At 41.0% G+C, this 26075-nt stretch overlaps 1 protein-coding gene across 3 annotated transcripts in view; it reads left to right on the forward strand.

Moving 5' to 3' along the window:
• ADAMTS12 (ADAM metallopeptidase with thrombospondin type 1 motif 12) overlaps positions 1 to 26075 on the forward strand; it is a 258947-nt gene that overhangs the window by 65317 nt on the left and 167555 nt on the right. For all 3 annotated transcript variants that reach the window (XM_036226114.1, XM_016121979.2, XM_036226115.1), the window contains one exon: positions 15395 to 15545. In XM_036226114.1, coding sequence (XP_036082007.1) covers positions 15395 to 15545 — 151 coding nt within the window. The remainder of the gene's footprint in view (positions 1 to 15394; positions 15546 to 26075) is intronic.

Consider the following 26075-nt stretch of genomic DNA (forward strand, 5'->3'; position numbering starts at 1 on the left):
CTCTTCCCATGGGAAGAAGACAAGGCAAATATTATACTTTTCCTTTTCAAGCTGCCATCTCCTAATTGTTAGTCCAGTTTCTTTCAAGTCATTCATTCCTTTTCACCGCTCGCATTCCACTTTAAAGTTCCAAATCATGTATTGACATTTTTAGAAAGACAAATACCTTGCCACTGTTTCTAATTTTTCTTACCAGTAGAAAGAGAATTGTGTTTCAGCCTTAACTAATTTGACATTTTTTTCCTGCTGATTTGTCAAAAACTCAGGGAGCTGAGATGAGCTCACAACATCACTGCAATTGGTTTAAGGTTAATACAATGGCCTCATTTAAGTTATTTAAATATTTTAGTCTGGACCAAGTAGCTAAAATTTCCACCGAGCAAAGTTAGTCAGCCCTTTTCATCGACCCCAGGGCTAGGTGTTAGCTTTCATCTAAGTTTAGATACTGTTATTTGGAGCTGGTCCTTTCTCTCTTTTTTGTACTTGATGTATGTAAGCATGTTGTATTAGTTTCTTACTGCTGCTTTAACAATTAGTTGGAATAATATTAAAGCATAAAGCCTATAAAACAAACGTGAACGTATTCTGTTTAATAATATGTATTGAATTTTCACTTACCTAAAAGTATAAAGCAGGCGAAGTACAACTCTACTGCACCATTTAAATATGATTGAAAACTAATATCTTGGCAAGTCAAATACCCAAAAAATACTTAAATAAGAATTTCTTTTTTTTATTTTTTATTTTTTTATTTATTTTTATTTTTATTTTTTTGTGGTTTAGAAGGGCTTTTAAAATAGTGCGTTTGATCACCCAAAAGCCTCCCAAAGCTTATGGTGTTGTTATTTCCCTGCAGCTTGCAGTTGTATTCAAGATCACCCCTCTGGCATTAGGGATCTGCTTTTCAAAAATTATCTACCTTTCTCCCTCTTTTGCCATGAAGTAAACAAGTGAATTACTGAGACAAGGAAGTGAATGTGGAAGGGGAGGCCCAAAGCAGCATGAGTGAGCAGTTCAACCCACGAGGATGGCCACCTGGGTGCCTATCACACACCTTGTCTACCAGCGGGTGTAGACATGAATGGTGGCCTCTGCAGGACATTCTCTTAATAGCTTTAAAACATTTTTTAAGGAAATAGGTGCCTGATCTAACACTGTTGGTTTATATCCTGATTAAGAAAGCTTCTGCCCTGTACTATTATCTTCTAGTGCATTTATTTCATATAATTTCCAACTTCCTCCTTCATAGATTTGAAAGAAGTACATGTTTTGCTCTCCCTTTCCTGCCCTTTTTTTCTTGTTCCACTTCCATCCTTTTCACTTTTTCTTGTACCACTTTTTCTGTTATTCATTTCCCCTTCTCTTCCTGTGACTTTGTCCTTTCTTTCTCTGTCCCTTTCCCCTTCCACGTTCTCCAACCCCTCCTCTTAGCTGCTCTCAGCTACTCACTTTCAGACCTCTAATTAGCAATATGATTGATGACTGGATATCAGGTATAGATTATATTTTTAAAGTACTGTTGTGGTGTGTTCAAATCTAAGACCCACGGAGCCAATTGAGATTAATTATGAGCCTTTATTAGCCGGCTGGAGATTGACTCTCTACCACGCAGGGTTAGAGGAGATCAGCCCCGGGTCTTTGTTTGAGGCAGTTTTATAAAGCCTCGGACTACATCTTAGAACAAAGAGAGAGTAAGGAAATTACAGAAAGCAGAAGTTAACCGTTAATGTCCTTTACAAAGATAAATGTATCTGGGGAATTGCTAGATCAAACATAGCCTGGTAGACAGTCTTGTTATCTGTATCTTGGAATGTTGTGCCTCTTCCTGGGACTTTGGTGCCTCAAGGAATCACCTCCTTGTTACTGATTTACTGGGAAGTCTTCACTCTTACAATTTCAAAAGAGGCAGCTCACAAAGCCCAAAACTACATTAAACAAGTAAGCAGTTTACAGAAGCAGAAGTCGACCATTAACGCAATACAAATAAATACATCACCTCCTACTACACTCTGGTTAATAAGTGAGCAGATTACAGAAGCAGACACTGGCCATCTTCATATCCTATACAATACATTTCTTAAACCCACACCCAAGCAAGTAGGACAACTTCTGGTATCTAAAGATATTTCTTCCCTGTAGCTGACTTAGCTAGTTGGCTCACTTTGAAGATTTTCCACCCTTAACAGTACCTCGGTTAAAATCATGCTTCTTAAATAAATACCCCAACACATCATACTATCTGTGTATATCATTTAATATCCTTAAGATTTTTTTCTAGCTAAACATATGTTACCACTCAAACCATTGAATTTACAGAAGTATAATAAAGCGTTTTATACATTCCATCTGGTTTTAGAAGTATCACACACTAATATAAAGGTTTGAAAAAATCAGAAAGGGATAAAGAGGAAAATAAAAAGTATGTGTAATTTAATCACATAAAGAAAAGCACTAGCAAATGTTTTGAAGATAATTTTATCTTTTATAAAATAAATATACAGCCATTGTAGCAAATTCATAATTTTTAGCAAAAATCTAAGAAAAAATAACCATTATCCAACTATTCAAGAATGACTTTGTTAATTATTAAAATATATATTTCTTTCCTGTATTTTCTCTATATTTCTACATAGTTGGAATCATGCTGAACATAGTTTTGTATTCTTTCGTTTAACTCACATAATGAACATTTTTAACATCACTGAAAACCTAACACATTTTTTATTTGCTGTGTAATACTGCATTATATGGATGTTTCAGTTCGTTTCCCAGTCCTCTGTTGTTGGTCATTAAGGTCGTTTGTTACTATTCGTTATTATAAATAGTGCAGTGATAGATATCTTTGTGCACAAACTATTTTTCATATTTTGGTCTAGTTCTTTGGAAAATAATTTTGGGGTCAAAAGTGTGCATTTCTGAGGCTCTCCATGCATATTGTCCCAAAAAGCAAGAACAGTCCTCCCCACAGTTCCCCTGCAGTGTGTCAGAGTGTCTGTCTGTGATATTATGGTCTGGCCATTCTGACGGAGTAATTGCATAACTTTACTGTGAAAAAAGTGTTAATTTTCCCAGGTTTTGATTGGAAAAATAGATCCATCATCCATCAATTTTAATTAATATTAATAAAAAAATTTTGAATTATTTATAATTTTTTAAAGTATACTATTTTTATTGCAGTTTTAAATGTACAGAAAAGTCGTCAAGATTGTACATATAGTTCCTGTATACTTGTCACTCAGTTTCCTTTATTTTTAACATCTAATAATATTATGGTATATGTGTCACCTAAGGAACGAATATTGATACATTACTATTAACTAAACCACACACTTATTTAGGGTTCACTTGTTTTTCCCTGATGGCAGTCTTCTCTTCCAAGATCCTATCCAGGATGCCACATTACATTTAGCCATCATGCCCCCTCAGCCCCCTATGGGCTGTGACAGTTTCCTAGGCTTAACTCATTTTTAATGACCTTGACAAGTTGAGGTACACTGGTCACATATTTTGTAGAATGTCCTTTAATTTGGGTTTGCCTAAAATTTTTCTCATGGTTAGATTGGGATTATGGGTTTGGGGAAAGAACACAGCAGATAAAGTGCCCTTCTTGTAATGTCATGTCAAGGGCACATGCTATCAACATGATTTTTCAGGATGATGTTAACCTTGATGATCAGGCCGAAGGAGCATCTGCCAGGTTTCTGCATTGGAAGTTACTGTTTTCTTCACTTTCAACTCCAGGCTGTGAAACCTAGTCACCAAACAAAGCCTGTAGCAAAGGCAGAGTTAGGGTGGGGAGAGTTAAGTGCCACCTCCCGGAGGGCAGGATAGTTACATAAATTATTCTTTTCAGAAGTTTGAATTTAGATCTTCTAAAATAAGCTTGGCACATAGAGATGTCCACTGGTAGATTTTTTAGAATAATTGTTTTGTTTGTAAGAAATATATATCAAGTGTATATGTGTATGTGCGTATATATGTATGTATGTGTGTATATACACACAAATGTATTTTAGATATTAAATATGTATATATCAAATGTAGCGAATTTGGGAATTATAGAAAAAAGTATAAAAGAGAAAATAACCCTTATCTCGGTGTTTTTGCTTTGTAAGAAATCCTTGATAACACCTTTGTGCTTTGCTTAACAATTACTATTCACTAGTAACTTGGGAAGTCATGAAGGGTCAGGCAGGCTGACATTTGCATCAGGCCAGCTTATCTCCAAGAACATTGCCCTCATCAGGGTTAAGTTCACTGAAAAGGTCAAGAATGGTGAGAAAACTTCAGCTGTCATTCAGATACTTCAGAAAGATTCGTAGCAGTCACCACATACTTTCCAGAATAGGGTAAATTATTTGCGCTATTTAGATTTTGACAAGAATGCTATGTCCTTTAAGTGTATAATTTTCTGTTAGTAGGGATTTTTAATGTTTTGCGCCATTTATCAATTTTTTCTTATGAATTATTTGAGGGCATAAACAGTTTTGTGTGGTGAATTTAAATAGAGTAGACTTATTTTTCTGAGCTTAAAGAAAGGATTAATTTAATGTTATAATCTCTTTGATGTGGGTGTGAAGGTTTAACTCATCGTTTATTTAAATCTGTTAAAAGTATGTCTAATTAATCTAGTTATTTTTGTTTTCAATGTATCTGAAACCATCAAAAAGTTTTCAAAGACGACAGATGGAACAATAGGTTTCCTCTCCTTCCTAACAATAACAGAGAATTAGAGAGGAGCTATCTTAGGACATGAGGTTTTGAGAAAATTCTAGGATGGAAAGTGGGACAAATTATAACCAATGTTTCATGGCCAGGTGAGCCACACCTCAGAGTACACACACTTGGATGAGACATAAACCAGGAGAAAGTTGATGTGACTCAGGAAGCAACTCCAGCATGATTTGAAACTTAGAGATGCCAATATGATGGAGGGCAGGGAAAATGGAGGCATGGAGCCCAAAACTGAACGTCTGCTTCTGCTACTTCAGGCGGAGTTACTGCAGCTGGGAGCCTCGCCCCTAAGCTGGAGACTAGAGTTTTCTTCTCTGCAGGAGTTAACTGGTCCAAAAAAAGGAAAAAAAAAAAAAAAAAAAAAAAAAAGATGTTCAATTTCTGGCATTTAGGCAGCCCTTAAACCACAAAGATGAGGTACCTACGAGATCCCCAGGTGAGCAGTCAGAAGTCCTCCATGCATATGCAGAGCGCCTCCCCAGCTTCTTGGCACTCCCCTCATAAATATAGATGGATAAGTGTCATGACACCCTAGGAAAACCTTCAGCATGAAAGATGTAGAACAAGGTAACGAAATAGGAAAAATATACTTTGGAGAAATCAGATAATATAGAAAGCAGTAAGGAATGGAGCAAACACACAAGCAGACCTCAAAACTTTTCATTAGGGTCCTTAGATGTATTCTAGCATAAATTGTGTCCATAAAATGAGAATAGGATAATGCGAAAAGGAATAACTAGAGACCAAGAAAGGGCTCTCTGGAAAAAAAAAAATGATGACATTTAAAAAGAAATCAATAGAAATGTTGGAAGATAAAGCCAAGATTTAAAAAGCAAATAAAGCAAATGTGTAGAAACAAAGAACAAACTGATGGTTGCTTAGAGGGGTTGGGGGAAAATGCGAAGGGGAGTGGTGGCTGGTAACTTTGCATGGTGACAGACGCTTACTAGGCTTAGTGTGGTGTTCGCATAGTAAGATACATAAAGGTCAAGTCACTATGTGGTGTACCTGACACTAATGTAATATTGTGTGCCAACTATACTGTAATAAAATAGATTTTAAAAAGGCTAAGAGTAGGAAAACATGAGAGAAAAAGTAAAGAAAAGGGAGGAGCAAGCTAGGAGGTCTAACATCTGAGGGTATTTCTCATAACTGGAGGGAGGACTGAAAAAGGCAGTATCCAGAGTGAGAAGGTCCATGGAGTGTCCAGTACAGGGGATTAAGGAAGACTCACTCGAAGGTACGTAACTGTGAAATGTCCAAAGAGAAGACATTGGGGAGAGAGAGAGAGGCAGTCCAGAAAGGACTGAGGTTCAGAAAAAAAGCAGACTTCTGCATTTTAAAAACATAAAGGTGAAGGCCAGAGTTCAGTGGATATAAAAGGGAGGTGCCATCAAGGGAAGGCCCTGGAAGATGGGGGTTGGGGGGGGAAAGGGGGTATGGAGCCTGTGAACCTCCAGGCCAGTTAAGAACTGGGAGATGGAATGCTCCAGGGGATGTCTCCAGGGAAAAAAGGGAGCTCTACAGAATAGTGCCTGTTATGTTGGGGAGTTAAAAAGAATGGATTGTAACAACAGGTAAAAGAAAAATAAAAAGAAATTTCTAGAAAAAGAAAGTTCACAAGAAAGGAAATATTAGTAACCCCTGTGGCCTAGAGACCAACCTATCTGAGTAGATTTACGTTGTGTACATGCTGGTTGAGGAAGAGGTTTGCCTGCACACTGTTTTAATGATATAAATAGAGTCATCTGCATTGATTTGATGTACTAATGACATTGGGAGAATAGTAGAGAGATTGGGTAAGGAATCCAAATTCTCATCTATTACAGCAAGCACAGTACTTCAGATCATGCCTAAAACTGATTAAAAAAAAAAATAGCAGCATGTTATATGGAGATAACTTCCAGAAGAATAAAGTAAAAAAGCCAAAAGTTATTACCTTTGGGGATTGGGAAGAGTAGAACAAAAGATGATTTTTTCCTAACATACTTTCAAGAAATATTTCACTTTTTGAACCATGTGCTCGAAGTACATAAATTATTTAAAAAACGATTTATCTAACGACCAAATTCATTTTGTTAAACTTGAAGTGCTTTTACTTCTGCAAAGCTGGTTCTTGATGTTGTTCTCCCTAATAACATGTTTCCTGGGCTTCGCATATGCTAGCAATTGTTTCCCTTTCTTTCAGTTGGACTCCTCATTTTCTGGCGATGGCAGACGTAGATTGTTGCTTCAGGGAACCAAAAAAAAAAAAAAAAAAAAGCAAAACAGAAAGAAATTCTGAGAAACAAAAACTCTTCTGATGGCATGTTATTGAGAGGAGTAGTTGGAAATGACCTTGAGGCTCTGACGTCCTTTTTGCTCAGGACTAGAAACACCATTTTGTAAGAAACTGTCATCTGTGAGCCTTCCACCCTGTCCCTGAAGACGGTGTGAGAGAGGGCTTCTGATGAGTTTTTCAGTTGTGACAGTGGCTCTTAGCTGATGCTCCTTGATTTTGTTGGCTTATCTAGGAACACATAGTTTGAGATGTCATGAAAATTCCTTTTTTAATTTTCAAAAATAATCCGTTTTGGTAGGATTCTGCAGTATTTGTGTCAGGCTAGCTTCTTTCAGACTGCCCATTTTCTTCTGGATATGAAATATTTTCAAATTTATTTCACATTTCAAATCCAAAATATTTATTTAAGTAGGATATCTGCTTCCTTGAACGTTTTAACTTTTTTTTTTGGCATCTTTTAATTACCCTGATCTGTCAAGATGTTATGGGCATTCTCTGTGAACTCAGATTTGGCGGAATAGTCTTCATAAACTGCAATCAACAATCATAGCTGAAACTTCTTTTGAATGAGATGAGCTACGTGTTTAATTGGAGTCATTTCTGGTGTTTCCCCATATCCTTAGTGTAATGCTGTTCAATGGTGGCAGAAGATAAAAACAATCCAATGCCACCTAATGGAACAATGTAGTGCTTTTCAAAGTATGGTCCATGTGTTATCTGTATCAAAACCCCGGGATGCCGGCTAAAATGCAGATTCCTTGGTATCGCATTAGACTTACTGATCAGAATTTCTAGGCAGGGCTCCTGGGTATGTGCATTTTAAGTAAGCTTTCCATGTGATTCTTTTGCTTACTAAAATTAGAGAGAAGTGGTTCATCTGATTCCTCGTTCTCTTTGGTGGCCGCATTTTTTCTTTCCTAAGATTCACTTCATTCGGCTGAATAGCTGTCCTTCTCTCAGTGACTGACTCTTTCTTCTCTAAGAACAATAGTAAAACTGCGGGAAGAGCGCTTGGGAATTATGATTGAATAAATACACTCAGCCCAAGTACTAACAAGTGAGAAACAAAGACAATTAAGAGACAAATTTCCTATCTTTAGGCGAGCAGAAGGTTTTCTTCTGGAACTAAATATTTCTAAAAATAAACGGCAATGTTAACCATGCTGCACGATGAGGAAATGATTGATTTAGTTCCAGGGAAGACTAAAAACGCTATCTATCACCTTGAGGAAATTCATAGAGATGGCAACGTTTACTGAAGGCCAGGCAATATTTGGGGTCATTTTTATGCATTATCTTACTCCATTTCCATGAAAACTCCTCAGCAAAGCACAAGTTGTCATCATCTTTTTACAGATGAAGAATCTGAGGTTCAGAGAGACCAAATTACTTGTGTAAAGCTGTACTGTTTGTTAGTGCTGGAGTCCAGTGCTGAACTCAGCCCCGTCTCCAAAGTCTGGCTTTTTCCACTAGAGAACAATAAATGGTGCTGTGTATTCTGTTTCCACTAGGAAGAGAGGTGGCAAGGACTTGGCATCCGTGGCTGACCCGGAGACTTGAAAATTAAGTTTATTGGAGATGTAAGCCTTAATTCATTTGAAGAAATCCCAGGTTGGGAATTGAGCTTGGTTCTTCCTGAGAGATACTCTGAAAAACAACCTCCTGGGCTGAGGAGATGACTGTGCTGTGTGAAGGTTTGATTAGAAGGCCTCCTCCATCTCCTTTAGCTCTAAAATTGTCAAAAAGGAAGAAAGAGAAATCTATTAATTCTGTCTCCCCTCAGATTTTTCCAGACAACTGATTGTACACCAGTTGCCACTGAGTCTCCCCTGTATGTGTATGTATGTGTATGTGTATGTGTATGTGTATGTGTATGTATGTGTACGTATGTGCGTATATCTGTATACATGGGTATCTATTATGAAGGATGGGCTCACATGATTATGGAGGCTTAGAAACCTCACAATCTGCTGTCTACGAGCTGGAGAACCAAGAACGCCAGTGGTAATTTAGTCCAAGTCTGATGGCCCGAGGACCAGGAGTGATGGTATAAATCCTGGGCTGAGGGCCAGAGAAGATCGGGTCCTCGGGTCCTCAAGGGATTGGCTGGTGCCGCCCACCTTGGGGACGGCAGTCTACTCACCGAGTCCACCAGTTTGAATGCTAATGTTGACTGGAAACACCCTCACAGACACAACCAGAAATAACTAATCTGGTGCTGCAGGGCCAGGCAAGTTAACACATAAAATTAACCATCGCATTAGGCATCTGGGGTGAGTGTTCCTCAGACTATCGCAATGGCGAATCGCCGACACTCACTTGGCACTCGCGATGTGTGGACGCTCATGTGTGCTCTTTATATTAACTTGTTGAATGCCTATGAGAACTGTTAATAAGTTGACTACCCAGTTACTGTCACTGTTCATGATTTCCAGATAAGGAAACCGAGGCCTGAGAGGTTACTTGCATGTAAGAGATGGACCACGCAGCTGGACTTGCTTTCAATCACCACTCTGCATTGTGTGCACTGTGGCCCATGCTGCGATAAAACGCACTGCTCTGCATTTATTGAGCACCTACCATGTGCCACGCCTTCTCGGCATTTTACCTACAGTGCCTCTGATCGTTACGGCAGTAAACGTTGCATATTACGGTAGATTTTGCCCCATTTTACAGAGAAGAAAACAGGTTCAATGTATTAATTTGACCAAGATCACATAGCTCATGCTAAACCTTGTCATAACATTTTGATCCTATAATTTTTTCGGAATCCATTTCATCGATTTTTCAGTGAATGGATGTTTTTTCTACTACTTGGACTCTGAACTGCCAGCCAGTGAGTGAGATGTGATCTTGTGTCTATCAGGGTTGTGGCCCCTCTGAAGAGCATCAGAGAGGTCTGAAGACATGTAGGGTCTTTGTGGTGACAGCCTTCTCTAGAAGTAGAGCCTAGCTAGCAATCTGTCTAATTCTGTGTGACCACAATCTCAATCCCAGGCCCCTACTGGGACATCCCTGTCTCTTCCATTGTGGGCTCGAGACAGTGGCAGGTCCCTCACACAACCATTGCCCCACCACGTTTGCTTCTGATGATTTATTTTAATTTTGGCAATAGTTGCATTTTTTTAATACATAGCTGTCTCTTTCAGTTCTCTGAAGGCTGTGTGTTGTACATTGGTGTCTCCAGTCTGGATCCTCATTGACTTGATTGCGAAAAAATACTGTTACAATGAAATGTCACATTTTTGCAGTTTTTCTTTTAAGGCAAATCCTCAAAGTTGCCCTTGATTATAGCACTCATCACTCTATGTTGAATATGCTATAGATCTCTCTCCTTCACTAGTCAGCCAGTCTCTGGAAATATGTAGTCCAGTATGGTACCTGTTCACCACTTGTGGCTCTTTAAATTTAAGATAATAATTAAAGTTCAATGAAATTAGAAATTCAGTCCCTCTGTTGCATTAAGCACATCTCAAGTGCTCAACAGCCATGTGTAGCTAGTGGCTTTTGAATTGGACAGTGCATGTTGAGAACATCTCTATCATCACAGGACGCTCTACTTGACAGCACTGTTGTAGGAGGTAGGGAGCAGAACATCTATAGGTCGTAACACCTGTGTGGCATGTGGTGCCTACCAGGTGAGTGTACCAGAGTATGTCTTCTTGACTTCAGCTTTATCTCCTCAAACCACTTGAGTTACTAGGGCTACCAAGACTAATATGCAAAATCTTCATGAATTAATGACACCACCAGTCACTCTCCTCTTTGGCTCCATGGCAGCCAGTCAGGGAGCTCGTGGTATCACAGCAGAGAGTGAGCTATTCCTGAGGGAATATTCTCAGTGGTCTCGCTCTCTGTATTCCAAGGCTTTTATCATTTCTTGACTTCTGACTTAAGGTCTTGGCTATACAGTAAACTAGAAAAAGTTGTTCTGTCTCTTACAAACCAGCAGCAAGGAAGTTAGAAATCCTTGGAGGCTCTCATGGCTTTGGGACTGTGCCACATATTTCTGAGACTATAAAAGTTTGATCTTTTGTCTTTACCCTAAAAGCATCTGCTCTCACTGGGCTCTGTCTTCTCTAAACCACAGTCTTGGGCTCTGCAGCACCCAGGGAGGCCCTCCCCTCACCTCCTGTCAGGTGGTGTGTGATGTGGTCTGTGACAGAGGACTTGAGGTTTGGGTTTCAGACCCAGGGCCACCAGAGTCCCTGACTGGTTTCTTGCACTAAGAGAGTCCTAAGCCCCTTTCAACAAAAACATGTTAAGGCCTCACCATCCGCCTTTCAGCTGTTTTATGAATCAGTCTTACCTTCTTGACTGAGTTGTAAACCTTGAGGGCAGAGGTCACTAGCCCTCTTAGAGCTCTTAGCACAGGGCTGGCCACATGATTGGTGCAGATGGACACTCAATAAGGGTGATTTGGGGGATTCGATTTTATCCTCTTCCTTGTATGTATAATGGGCAACGTGATATCTTTTCCAGTGACCATATTATAATTGAGTGCTGTGGGTACCTCTTTATCTCAAATGATTTATTTTTTCTATTCTTGATTTCAGAATATGTCGATAATGTTGTCTTCCTCACCATGATTTGGTAACTTGTGAAGTTTTCAAATGGAGAGGAATTTCTTTCCAGAGCACACTGATGAGTTTCGGCAGCACTGTTCCATTGCACAACTCTGGGGGCGCTGTCCACAATTTTCCCTATGTGAACAGCACCCCTTCGAGTTGTGAGACACAGGGCCCAGTGTCGGAACGGATTTCACGGTTCCCTGCTCCGTCTTTTGCAGTGACCTTGGTTTTCCCTCTTCAATCTGCTAGGCTTGACCTGTGGTCCTCCTGGAGGCACGATGGTGTACATTAGATGATTCTTCGAGATCGTTAAGGCTTTATGATTTTAGAACACTCTATCCACAAATCCCTCGTGAGATGCTGCCAGTTTCCTACTGGACCCCAAATCATTGCACTAACTAAGGTGTAATGTCAAGTACATCGAGATGACTAACACTCTGATGGGAAGTGAGGAGGAGGAGAGGTTGTAGGTAAGTATTCTCAATCCGACATTAGGAAATATAAATTAATTCTAAAGAGTCCTTGAAAGGCCCTCTCCACCCTTCATTGGCAGAAAGCCATAGAGATTCAATGCCAACTGACTCACCAGGGTAGCTCAGCCCGGCCACTGGATTGCCTGATGAGTAGGAAGCAATATAAAGAGTCCAATCTAATGGGCCTTGAGAAATCCACCTGCCTTAAAATCTTTTCCATTGGCTGGTTCCGAACACTTGAGATGAACTAGTAGACATTTTTTTTTCTTTTGTGTCAAGTGATACTTCCTGTAAAAAATTAAGGATAGACTTAAAACTAATTTATTTGTGCCGGAAATCAGAATAAGGGTTACAGTTGGGAGATGGTATTGACTGAGAGGGGAATGGGGAGCTTCTCAACCACAGGGTATGTTCTGTTTCTCTGTCTAGGTGTTCTCTCTGTGAAAAACTTATGGGACTTTACAGTTCTGATTTGTACATCTTTCTATATGTTTATAATGCTTCAAAATAAAGTTTATTTAAAGCAGCTCTTACAAGATAGCCTTGGGAAGCGTTCACAAATATTTGTAACTTTGTTAAAACGATGAGATGAGTTTGCTTCCAAAAGATAGTCAGCAGCACGAAGGAGGAAGAATAGATGACAGAGAAGATAAAAGGGCAAATTTGTCTTGTAGCATCTGTCTGAGACTCATTCTGCCCTGGGTCTTCTGGGAGCAGAGTACAAGCCCCCAGTGAAGTGGATGTTTTTTCCTCACGTCCATTTCCATTCTCCTTCAAAGGTCTAGGAGAGGTGAGCAGGTTGTAGAGAAAATTAGAATCAAGGGTGCCTTCTTTGGCTCAAATCCAGAACTGGTCTTAGAAGGTGATTCTCTTGGAAGGTTAGCTTCAAGGAAAGCTTGGAGCCAGTCCTTTGTAAAATAAACCATAAGCGGTTGATATGACCTGACTTTGGTTAAATGAGGACCGATAAACCATGGCCACCTGGGTACTATGTGTACAGAGCTCTGTGTTTATGTGTTGAGACAGAGAGGAGGTACAGAACTCAGCTAGGTCACTGTCCCCCAAAGCAGCAGAGGTCTCTTCATTCCCTTTCCTGTCTGGTCCCTTCTCTGTAACATACACTTTGGGGTCCTGGTGCTGGCAACCCTGCTTACAAGTGAGCAGACGTCCTCCTTCCCTAAGTCTTTAGGAAAAAGCTTGTTTGGCTTTCAGGCATTCTCATTCATGTTGCCGATAAAATAGTTATTAGTTATTATGTTCTCAATTGGAGTCTCATCTGTTTCTTCTGCATCACCTGGGTCCAAAATTTGAGGCTGAAGAAATACCAATAAATCCCTCTTGTTGGTGATTTTTTTTTTCGAAGACATCAGTATTAGGTTGATATCAGTTGCATAAAGGGACCTCAAACCAGCTAACCCTGAGGTGTCCTTGACTTCTACTTCGCTTCTGTGGAACACATGAGCTTCATTAGCAGCAAACCCACTTTCTGCTCATGTCCCTGGTCTTCGTCTCAGAGTAGATATGGAACCCCCTTTCAGCACCACACAAGTTTCTTTCTAGCGATTTTATTGCAATCTGGACCTTGTTGGTTCTTCCTGTCCCAGAGGCTTGTCTTTAGAGAATGATACTCAGAAAAAATGTCATATTTCCCAAGAAACATCAGCAAATTTGAAGTCAGATATAACCACTATTAGAGTTGGTAGTTAAAATAAAACCACCCTGCATTTGTAAAGCAGTTTGCATGGCACTTCTACAGGCTTCAGCTCACTTGATTCTCCTAAAAGCTTGGCGGTAGGAGGCATTACCCCCATTTTATGGGCTGGGCCACCAGTTCAAGGTCACACAGCTATTCTTATGACTCTCAGTAAAGCGTTCCTATTTTTCTGTTCTCCTCATTATTCAAGATATTTTAAGGTCAATAATCAGAATAGGAAGTCAATTGTGAGATTTATGTTAAGATCTATTTGTACTACTGGTGTAATGAAGCAAACATTTTGGAAAGACACAAAGTCAAGGGCTGACCAAGAGAGAGAGAGCCTCTTTTCATGGAGGCCCTCTTGCCTCCTGACTAGGGGCTGCACAGCAATTCTCCAGTCTCGTCCACAGAGTAGAGCAGTCTGGCTTGCCGAGGTATGGGATGGGGAGAGCTTGGACTTGGGAGGCCTTTTATAATTTCTCCAAGCCCCAATGTTTCCAGGTTTATTTTTGCAAACTTAATATTCATTGGACTGCTTTATTGACTCTGGAGACACTAATACAATGAAATGACAGAAAATCTGAGATCTGGAAAGAGCCTGGAGTGATAAGACTATGAATCAGCCTCTTTTCTAAGAGCTTTGCCTATATGAAAACATAATCTTTGGAGCAACCCTTGACTATCCCCATTTTTCAGTTGAGAAAGCAGAAACTGAGCAAGCCTTTGCCTAAGATCACAGAGCTAATGAGTGGAGGAACTGGGATTTGAACCTGTTTTAATTCTAGAGTCTGAGCTCCTGATCACCTCAGTGTGACGCTTCAAGCAGATTGTTTAGGGCAAGCCCTCTTAGTCCTCGATACAGAATTCAGATCCAGAGAATTAAGTCTACCCTAAGAGACAATAGCAAAGGAGTTTTCTAAGCATCTCAAGTGGGCACTAAGGAATTTTCCTAAAGAAAATAGAGGGTAGTAGGACATAACAGTTCTAGATGTGACTTCCAAAAAGAGTTACTCAGTGATCAGCGTTCTCCAGCATATTATGAATTCCCATATCTGTGAAATGAGAGTGACCCTATTTCCCTAGAAACTGACAGAGGGCTTTGCACTGAAAACTCCTGGAAGCTCAGTCTCAGATCAGGGACTTAGGGTTATATTTCTTTGTTTTCTTGAGAGCAGAATGGCATTAAACACTGTGTGAACATGTAGATGGACTACCCGCGTTCAGATAAATGGTCCATAGAACCACCAGTGGAATATGGAATAGAGGTACCAACTCCATAGTAAGATAACCAGAAAGAACTGGCTCTTAATTTAAGATTCATAGCTATTCAGCTGTGGGTTTTAGAGGCGGATCCATGAACCCACAACACTGCATGCTACATTTTGGGTAGATGTGTGTATGTACACTTTTCATAGAGTCTCAAAAGGATTCATGACCCCAACACATTTACTGTCTGTGAAGACATTTCATTAAATCACTTATGTGTAGCTCTTCTGTGAGATTAGACGGCAGACTATGAAAGCACTTGCCTGACGAATTTCAGGGATCATCATGATGGACATAATTTTCACTGTACTAATTTTCTTTGCAAAGATAGAGAATCGATTCAAATAAACCTTTGCATTGCATATGTTTACAGACTGGATTTTTCCGTCTACCACACGGAGACTTTTTTATTGAGCCTGTCAAAAAGCATCCCCTGGCTGAGGGAGAGTACCACCCACACATCATTTACAGGAAGCAGAGGCGGAGAGGCCTGGACCTGAAGGAGCCAACCTGCGGATTAAAGGGTATTGTGACTTAAATTTCCTCACTGGGTTTATTTGTTCTATTATCGTTTTATTCCAACATGGTCTGTTCTCATTTAAATCTGTTATCTCCTCCCATTCTGTTGCCAGAAAGTATGCACCCTCGTATAAATCATTTCACTTCTCTATAATCGGGTTTCTTCGTATTCTTAATTGGAAAGGAAAAAGGCATCTCTTACATCCTTGCCATGTTAATTGATGATACTCATATGATATTCATAGTGGTGAATTGGTAAAAAAGAAAAAGAACTTTTCTGAACCCTTTAGATGAAGATCGTTTAAAGAAAATGATTTTCAGTATCAGCAATGCTATAATACATTAGTGTGGAATATTATCAGACAGCTCGTCATATCTGCATATGAAAGGCAGATTTAAATGTTTGATGATGCTGACGCTGTGTGAAGAGAAACTGAAAAAAATACCAACACATTTCAGATGATGAATTCAGCTAAATTTCTTTGGCTGTGTTGTTTCTGGTTCACTGAGGTGCATTCCCTGTTCGTAAGCCCCTGGAATGAACTGAACTGCTTCTCTCTGCCTTGAACTACACAGTTTCAGGTAGCTTTCAGAGATAAATTGACCCAAGTTCTTTCTTTGCAACTTCCACATTCTTTTTAAAGTGTAGAAGATAATAGTCTATGAATAAAGAGCCATTGAAAATTGAGATATTTTCTTAAATCTTGAATAGCCCCTCCTTTCTTCAGAGATTAAAAATAATAATAATAAGGGGCCAAGGGAATAGTTAGTAAAAGGAATTCATAATATTTATAGATCTTAAGGATTTAGAGACCATGGACTTCAGAAGGAAAATAGGTAGGTGATGAAGGAATGAGGGAAGGAGGGTTCTCATAGGGGTTCGAGGGGACTCAGAAGTTGAGCTTTGCAAGCGGGAGGATGAAAGGAAAATGAAAGGACTAGGGTTTAATTTCTCGACAGACATCGCCCAGGCCCTGTGATAGATTTAACTTTCCTGGGAGTTTCTTCTGTAATCTTAGCAGAAATGTGTAAACAAGAACATTTTAAGTCTATAATGTTTTGTGTGCACAAGGATGAACAGCTGCTCACATTTTTTAACTTTAGTAAACTGTTGCAACTTTGTCCTAAATTAGGTAACTTCTCATCTAAAGCTCCTTCTAGCAAGTACCAAGAGAAGGAAGGGAAGAGGCATATTTTCTGGCAGATTTGATTGTTAAAGGTACCAGTTGGATGATGGATAACACTTTGGTGTGTGTTCAATATTTTTTTAGGTCACTAGCTAGCTCATCAGTATGGTGGAGAGAGTTACCAAGGCCATGAGTCACTTTGACCGGATACTTGCTTGTTCCCGTTGGCTTAGTTGCTCTGTGAAATAAGTTAGGCCATTCCTTATCCACCCACTACGAACACCTGTCTCCCTTATAACTTCCCTGTTGATAGAGTTGATTAATAATGAATTGAGGATGGCATGCATCTCGTCATAAGGCAGAAGTGATGGATAGGAAAAAAGCGGAGTTTACAAATGTCATGCCGCCATTAGGTCACACACAGCACGACAATTACGACGCATGTCGTACCATGTCATTGTTGTGCTTCTAGGCCAACCATAAGACTTACCATTTCTTTGATACCTTCTCTGATTAATCCCACCTGGGAAAAAATATTTGCATTGTAAGTTTCTCCACAGACGTCTTCTAAAAGGTACTCTCAATACTTTCTTACAACTGCAGAATAATTACACAGCTCTGTTGGAAGGACCTTGGAGAGTGCCTAATGCAGCCTCCTTCCTTCACCAAAGAAACAATTTTAGCTCAGAGAAGGGAGTGAAAACCTTCCAATTAGTTGGTGTCCAGAATACAGACAAGCCCAGGAGTCAAGGTTCCTTTATACCTTGGGTTTTATATTCCTTCATGTTTATTCTTTCATTTTTACTTAAATATGAATTTTGTTTTATCAGCTATCTCAAAAGCCCCATTCAAGTAGGAACTCCATCCTCAAACAGTATTTAACATGGTGTTAGGGGCAAGTAGAAATTCAGTAAGTCATTGAAATGAAACTAAGAGTGATTCGTTGCCACAGAAATGAAAGTAGACTACACTAGCTAGTAGTCTGCTTAATGTTAATAAAAAGAAAAAAGATATGTGCATTTCCTAGACGTCGAGGGAATGGCAGTCATCTGTGGCCCTCTCCCTAAGATAATAAGCATGATTCATGATAGCTAGAACTTCAAGAATAATCTAATGTGTTTGTAAATATTCTTAAAGTATACATGACATTCGGAGTTTTGAAAACTTGGTAATTTGTGATGTATTTGGTCTCGCTGGACCAGGTAATTGCAGCGTTCCTTCACCACGTTACCCCGCAGAGACGATGGCATTAACTGGCAGTAGCCATGTCATTAGCTGTCCCTAAGGTACACTTCATGCTTAGGTTAGTTGGTATTGTGAGGTTAAATCACTATGATTATATCAAGAAGGATCACCTTTACTTGTGTAAAGCATTCTGTCTTTGTAATGTTCAAAGCAGGAACACGCTTGGTGCTAAAAAAAGATTTACTTTAGAAGTATTCCAGTACTTCAGGACAGAAAATGTATCAATTATTCTCCCTTAAAGTATACCCCTTCAATTATAGTTATTTCCCACATAGAAAGGTACCTAGAAATTTCACAATAAATCCCTTATCAATATGGCCTAATGTAAGTTTTTTTTTCAAATTTTTATTGCGATGCTATTTTGTTATTGATTTGATCAATTTGAACTAAAATTTTTTAATCTGTGTGCTAGTTTTGTTTGCCTTTCTGAGCCTTATATTTGCCAAGCCCAACAAAGTTCTTGTTTTCTCAAACATTCTAGAATCTGTGTTAAATGGTGGGAAAATACAGCTTGCCTGAATTAAATCTAGATCTGATTTCAGAACCTCATTTTATTGACAATGACAAGCTCCTCTCTCTCTCTCTCTCTCGCTCGCTCGCTCGCTCTCTCGCTCTCGGCAAGAACATATCACATTGGGACTTGAGTGGCTATTACATAGAAGTATCTGGGGGAACTTTGGTTTTAGGAGGCTGGGGAAGGAGAGTTGACACTAGTCAGATAGGTCAGGTGACAGTAGCAGCAGGGTCAGCTATTTCTGTAGCAGAAAGGGGTCCAGGTAGGTAAGGTCAGAGTTTGAGTTTTCATGTGTCAGGACTGTTGGCTAGAAACACAGGGTACTGGTAGCTATCTTTGTATTCAAAACTTATTCTTTTATTCAACGAACATCTACTGGGTGTCTTCTGTAAGCCTGGTGCTCTCCTAAGTCACGTGGGTACAGTTGTGAATAGGATACAGTTCTTGATCTGAAGAGCTGGCAGCCTGGATGATAGGACATGGGTAAGTAGAGACCCAGTTCTGGCTTTATCTTTGTAATATATGGTAAGACAGAGAGCAGAAGTAGAGTCTTAACGAATGTATTTTTTACTTTTTGTCATTCTGTGTTACTCTATGTTCGTACCAGGACATGGAGCTGTAATTTATTCATTTTCTCTGTTGTCGTACTCCATTATGCGACTTCCACTTGATCTAGTCTCCTGTGAGTGGATCTGAATTCCCTGGAGTTTGAGGCTATTATACATTACATTGCAAAGACCGTTCTTGCACATGCTTCTTAGAGCACAGGTTCATAGGGTTTTCAAGGGTATATACCTAGGAGTGGAATGCAACCAATATCGCATAGGATATATACATCTATGACTTTACCAGATGATGCAAAATTGCTTTCCGAAGCTGACATTCAGGAACAATGAATAAGAGTCCCCACTGGTCCATATTCTGTCCGGTACTTGGTATTCTCACTTTAAACTTTGCCAATCTGGTGGGTATGAAGTAATATCTCTCTGTGCTTAATGTTGAAATGGCATGTATTCATTCTCTTGTGAGGTTGGGCCCCAAATATATGGCTTATGGCTATAGATTCTCCATGAATAGTTTTCTCCACTGTACCTAGAGTTGAAGTCCAGAGAGCCAAGTTTAGGTTTGCTTACTTGTTTCTTTGTTTTCTGCTTCACTTTTTCACTTAGTCTCTAATGTGACTTTTCACTTACATGGGTCCTAAAGTTGCCTCTTCTGCAGATCAAAAGCAGGGAGCAGCAGATGCCCCAGACAGCAGCTAGCTTCATGGATCAATCTGTGTGTAGCCAGAGATGCAGAACCAGTAAGCAACGTATATAGAGATTTACTGCAAGAAATTGGTTGACACAATAGTGGGGACCGGCTAGGCAAATCCCAAATCCATGGGCAGCCCTCCAGGAAGGGTAGGCTGCAACTCTCAAGCATAGGCCAAAGCAGCTGTCCACAGGCGGAATTTTTTCTTCTGGGAAGCCTTGGCTCTGTTCTTAAGGTCTTGCAACTGATTGAATCAGGCTTACCAGATTATCAAGAATAACCTTCTTTACCAAAAATCAAACGATTATGGACTTTAATTACACCTACAAAATATCTTCACAGCAACACCCAGATTAGTGTGTGAATGACTGGGGACTGAAGGTCAGTCAAGCTGACACACACAAAAGGTCATCCTCACGCTGCATCTTTTGCTTTCTCTTTGAATTCTGCTTGTTTTTATTTTTCATTTTTCTGTTTCTGTGCAGATCCCCTACCTGCCCCCTTTGTAATGCTTTAAACATTGTTCAGGGTTTGATACTGGGACTTTTTTTAGACTACCTACTCTACCATAATGCAAGAAATCAAAGTCGTGAGTGGATTTTTTATGTAAGTCATTTGGAAATTTTTGAGTTGTCTTTTAAATGGCATGCACAGACATGAAATATTAACAATTTTCAAATATTGTAATAATATTAACAATAGCTCATTAGAATAATTAGCATATCAGATTGTTAACCTAATATGGTGTGGGGGGGATCGTTTATTCTTTTTCTGGTTTCCTAGAAATCTAGTTAGTCGAAGATTCTAAATGACCACCACATTCCATATTGAGTTGAAATGCACTTTTAGTTTTCCTCGATTAACAGCAAACTTCCTTGGGACAACATGCCTGAGACTTTTGTTGAATTCCTTGATGACCTGATTGCCTTATGGTTGTAGCCTCTCCATAGTGATCCATGCTTTGCTTCGCTATGCAGTAGCTAACATTTTAATTGGAGTTCTGTACTTTTTATTTTTCCTTTTAATGAGATGGCATATTGTTTTTGATTACTTGCTTTTAGAACTGGTGAAAAGATCGGTTAAGTGTTTCAAGCTTTTATCAATGAGGGAGATGAGAAGACCGCTGGAGAGAATTCGAGGGAATACTTACTGTGTGACTATATGGGAAGATAAAATGATAGTGTTTGCTTAGTCAAATCCAAGCCCGAGACGGTAGGAACTCAGGGCAACCTCAGTACGGTTGCTCCATAGCTCTGAGATCCTCACTCGTCCAGTCTTAAGCCTTTATTCATTCAGACCTCACCATGGTAATTCCTCTCTCTGCATTTCCTCAGCACTTGACAGTCATTGCCTTTGTTCCGTCATCATTTCAGGTGCATAAGTTTCCCTCCCCAAACAGGAAACACGGCATTGGCTCTTTTTATCTCCTCCGTGATGCTCGGTGCTGAGCATGTGCTGTCAGAGCAGCCAGACTGCACAGAAGTGCCAGTAGAATCCAGAAGGGCAGAGAATACTTGAGAGCTCATTCTAGGCTGGGCAAGGGGTGCGGATCAATCTGAGCAAAGGATCAGTTTCAAGTAAAAGGTGGAGCCTCTCCCGTCTCTGGCCATACCACCTTGAATGTGCCTGATCTCAAGTCAAAGGCGGTTCTCTTATAGGACAGAAAATCCAAATTCCGAAGTAATGTTATTTGAGATGTTAGTTATCTAAGATCTGTTGCACTTCTCATCACTCTGTAGGGAAATGGAAAGTTTCCTTGGTGAGTAGTCGTAGCTCCTAGCTTTGTCCTTGGTCATTCCTGTGCTTCCATGTACCTTGGCCACGTGGAGACAGAAAGAGGCTTATCCTTGTCTGACCAACTTCCTGGCTTCCTCCTACTTCCCAGAGACCTGAGATCGCTGTCCGACCTCTCCCTCCCACCCTTTCTGCTCCTCCCTGGGGTCATCAGTGGCCCTAACAGGATGGTGATGCTGTCTCTGAACAAATGAACAACGCAACGTCTAGCTTTAAAGCTCTGTGTGGTAAACAAACTCCTGGTGTGGTTTTTCCTTTTTTATGAATGTCTTCCATCAACCCACATTCCCAAGTCCTGTCATTTCTGCCTCCTGAGTAGTTTTCTAAATTGTCTGCCTCTCCCCAGGGCTTCAGCATCATAACCTTTCACTCAGATTATTGTAAAACCCTCTGCCCTGGATCTTCCCCATTAGAAGCCAGAGAAGTATTTCTAGAACACAAATCAGATCATATCTCTCCCATGCCGAAAACCTGTCAGTGTACGCTGGGATAAAGAATAAAGCCCTAGGTGTTGAATAAGTTCTAGAAACTTCTTCTCTGTACGACTCTTGCCTATTTCTCCAGTGTCATCTCTTGTCACTCCACGTACAGCCTGTGCCATCCTGCATTAGTTGTTATTCCTCAAAGAAGCCTTGCTTTTCATTTCCTCTAGTCCTTGCACTTAGGTTCCTTCTGCCTGAAACTCATTCTCCCAAATGCTTTACTGACTTCTCTTACTTCACACATGGCTTCCTTTAGAAAACCTTCGTGACTGCCTCTCAATCTGCATTAGATGCCTCTCCTGTGACTCTTAACACCAACTGCTTCCCCTGCCGCAGGCTTTATCCTGTTATCAATATCTGTCTGTGTTCTTCCCTAGTTAGAAAGCTCAAAAGGATGAGTATCATATCTGCTTATTCACAGGTATGTCTTCAAGGTCTGGCAGAGGTCTTGGCCAGGAGAGGAACTCAAAATGTTGAACTAATAAGTGTTGAACTTACTGACCATCTACGATGCTTTTGGTGGCTTACTGGCCATTATTTGGTATCTATACTTCCATTTTACCTACAGGGTTATTGATAGATACTTATATTTCATCAATATGAAGCCAGTTTAACGCATGAGAATACCCACACTTTTTTGAAGAAATTTAGCATATACTCTGATGCCTTGCTGTTGAAGAGAATATACAAGAGACAAAACATGGCAATAGTTGGGACTTGTGACCTGAGGTTGAAAATGACTATCTCAAATTCTTATTTTGGAGAAAAGACAAGGATGGATGGATGGATGGACAGATAGATGGATAAGAGAAAGCAACATTCTTTTACTCAACAAGCTCTTACACTGTGCCAGGTGCTGTTCTAGGAAATGAGGATGTAGTGGTGAACACAATATCAACCCAGGCAGCGATGGAGAGATGGAAGCCTGAGAGAGCCGTCAGGTGGGAAGGAGCAGGTGTGCTTTCTAGGTGAGGTAAAGAAGAACAGGTGCCTTGGAAGATGAGCACAGACAGAGAGGGCCAAGCCAGTCAGCTGTAGCCACACTAGCACACTTAGTGTTGATCTCTTCAGAACAGGGGTCCCCGACCCTCGGGCTGTGGACTGGTACTGGTCCATGACCTGTTAGGAACCAGGCCGCATGGCGGGAGGTGAGCAGCGGGCCAGCGAGCAGAGCTTCATCTGTATCCGCAGCCATTCTCCTGCACTAGCATCACCTTCTCAGCTCCACCTCAGATCATCAGGCGTTAGATTCTCACAGGAGCACCGGTCCCTGGTGCCAAAAAGGTTGGGGAAGACAAATTCTCAGCCAGTCCTCTAGGCCAATTTCTCGCATCCTTTTAGTCTCATTCCGAATGCTGCCTCCTGTGTGGTCCCCCGCTCTGCATGAACGCCGCGGGAGGACCAGCGTGTCCCTTTCCCAGGCTCACTCTGCATTTCGCTGTGGCCCCTGGTTGCCTTCGACCGTCCCTCCTATCGCTTCCCCCCTCCTTCCCTGCCTCCTCGAGGGGACTTGCCTCAGGGCCTTTGCCTTCACTCTTCCCCCCGCCTGGAACATGCTTCCTCCAGATTTCTTCATGGCGCACTCTCTCATGCTCTTCAGGGCCCTGCTCAAAATTACCCAGTCAGAGAAGTCTTCCACGACTGCTATCTAAGGTAGCTTTCCCTCTGTCACTTTGTAAACCACGTTTCCTGCTTTGTTTTATGCATGGTGCTCGTCATCATCCGATGTGATTTTTGCCTCTTTTTTTTGGTTTATTAGTTTATTATCTGTCTTGCCCCAGCTGGAATGTAAGTGTCATTAAGGCAGACCTTTCCTTGCATTTGCTCTCTGCTATATCCCCACTGCCTAGGACCGAGCCTGGTAAATGTTGAACGAATGAATGAGTCATTAAACGAATGAATCACAGCTTCATCAGTGATTATCCTGTTGAACTTGTTTTCTGTTTCTACCACTGCATTTTTCTTTGTATCCTAAGTACCATACCCAGTGTCTGATGCATGAAAATCAGCTGTTTGATAAATGTCCATTGAATGAGTGAACTATGTGTATTTTCAGCAAAGTCCTGCAGGTGTGAGAACACATCCATCATACCTGCGCTAGGGAGCTAACCAGTCCAAGGGTCCTCTGAGTCGCCGAGGCGAGGCACATGTGTTTTTCTGGCAGCATTGAATATTAACTGTGCATTCATCCCACGGCTTGATTAATGCCAATGTTTGGGAAAACAGACATTCCCACCCCCACAAGTCCCATTTCTGTGTAGCAGCTGGAAGTCTCATAAGTACCATAAAATTGTTTCTTTATGGGGAGGCAAGTTTTCTTATTAGTTCTGAAATCAGCTGTTTAAGAGCATTATCGATGCAACTTTATGCTCTAAATCCTCTCCAAAGGTGGAGAAGCAGATTCCTAGGGTGCTTTCTGGGTCAATAAGCCAAGGATAAGAGAGTTCCAGAATTTTATTTGCTTAGGTTTATGTGTCATCGATTGACATTTCTTCCTTCAGGAAATATTAGTTTGGTGCTTTCAGTGGGCCAGATACTCAGGGACACAGCTCGGAGCATGCCAAGTTGGACCCTGCCCTCATGGACTTACAATCTAATGGGAGGAGAACTTAAACAAAAATTATGAAAATAGTGTATATGTGGGCATTGTGATGAATATTATAAGGGTGTTTAGCAGAGGAACTTGGTGTTTTCAGGAAGATGAGAGAAGGCCTCCCTGGGATAAGCCACGGACTGGGCAGAGGTCCTTAGGGAGCTGTTTCTCCTGAGATCACTGCTATGGCATTCTAGGACCGGTGTCTCTTATGGATTGAGCCGTGTCACCACCAAATTCATATGTTGACGTCCTAACCCTCAATACCTCAGACTGCGACTGTTTTTGGAGACAGGATCTTTAAAGAGGTAATTAAAATAAAGTCATCGAGGTAGGCCTAATGCAATGTGACTGGTGTTCTTAAAAGAAGAGAGGATTTGGACACGGACATGTACAGAGGGAAGACCATGTGAAGACACAGGGGAAAGAGAGCCATCTACAAGCCAAGGAGAGGGACCTCAGAAGAAAGCAACCCTGCAAACATCTTGGTCTGGGACTTCTAGCCTCCAGAATTTTGAGGAAATAAATTCCTGTTGTTCAAGCTCCTCAGCCAGTAGCACTTTGTTATGGCGCCTGTAGCCCGTTGATAATAGCGTCCACTCATTAGCCCAGCTGCGCAGTGATCCTCTAGCTGTTTCAGGCAACGAGCAGTTAGTTATGCTGCACGAAGAACAGAAATCATTCACACAACACGGTTTAGTCAGGGCCGGCTTCATGGCAAGTGCAGTCGCACAGGGTCGTACTCAGAGGAGTTTCATGCTTGGGGTTTTGCATTGTGCATAGATGCCTTGACATTTTTAATGATTTATCTTTGAATTTGTGCTTTGCGAGCGAAGGCTGACGGGATGATGGAGCATGTGCCACGGGCCTGGAGCCTCAGCTCTAACATGTCCTTGCCTCTTGCCACCTCCCTGCCTTCCCATGGTGGGCTCTTGGCCACTTTCTCCCTGGCCCGTTGGTGCTCCAGTCCCACCCGACCTCCCACTTTCCGCGGAGACCCAGCCTGGGGCAGGGGCCAGGTCACACCAGTGAGGGAGGCATGTTCCATGGTTGTTCTCCGTCCTAGCGGGAGCCTGGGCACACACAAGAGGACGTTCAGGGTTGCGTGTGTGTCCCACAGTGTCCTGGGGTAAGGCATGGCAGTGGTCCTGCCTATCCTGAGCTGGCACTTGGCAGGCAGCTTGGAGGCTTGTCTACCTCCCATCCAGGTACCAAACATATCTTTGTGCAGTGTTAGCAGTTCCTTGAGAGTCACCCATCTGCTGTGGATTGGGTGGGGGCTGTGGGAAGGAAAGATGGACTTACCTGCCCCTTGGTAGGGCCCTGTATTTTCATTTTACCCTGTACTCTGCAAATCACGTAGCTGGCCCTGGATTTAGAATTGCTTTGTTTGCAAAAAATTTAAATGAATCCAACACATATTAACGATATGCCTGAGATCGCTGCATAATTAACCATAGATGGAAAATAATTATTATTAATCATTATTTTTAGTTTTGCTCATATATAAGCAAATGAGTTTTACA

This window comes from Rousettus aegyptiacus, unplaced genomic scaffold, assembly GCF_014176215.1.
Source record: "Rousettus aegyptiacus isolate mRouAeg1 unplaced genomic scaffold, mRouAeg1.p scaffold_m13_p_8, whole genome shotgun sequence".
Lineage (NCBI taxonomy): Eukaryota > Metazoa > Chordata > Mammalia > Chiroptera > Pteropodidae > Rousettus > Rousettus aegyptiacus.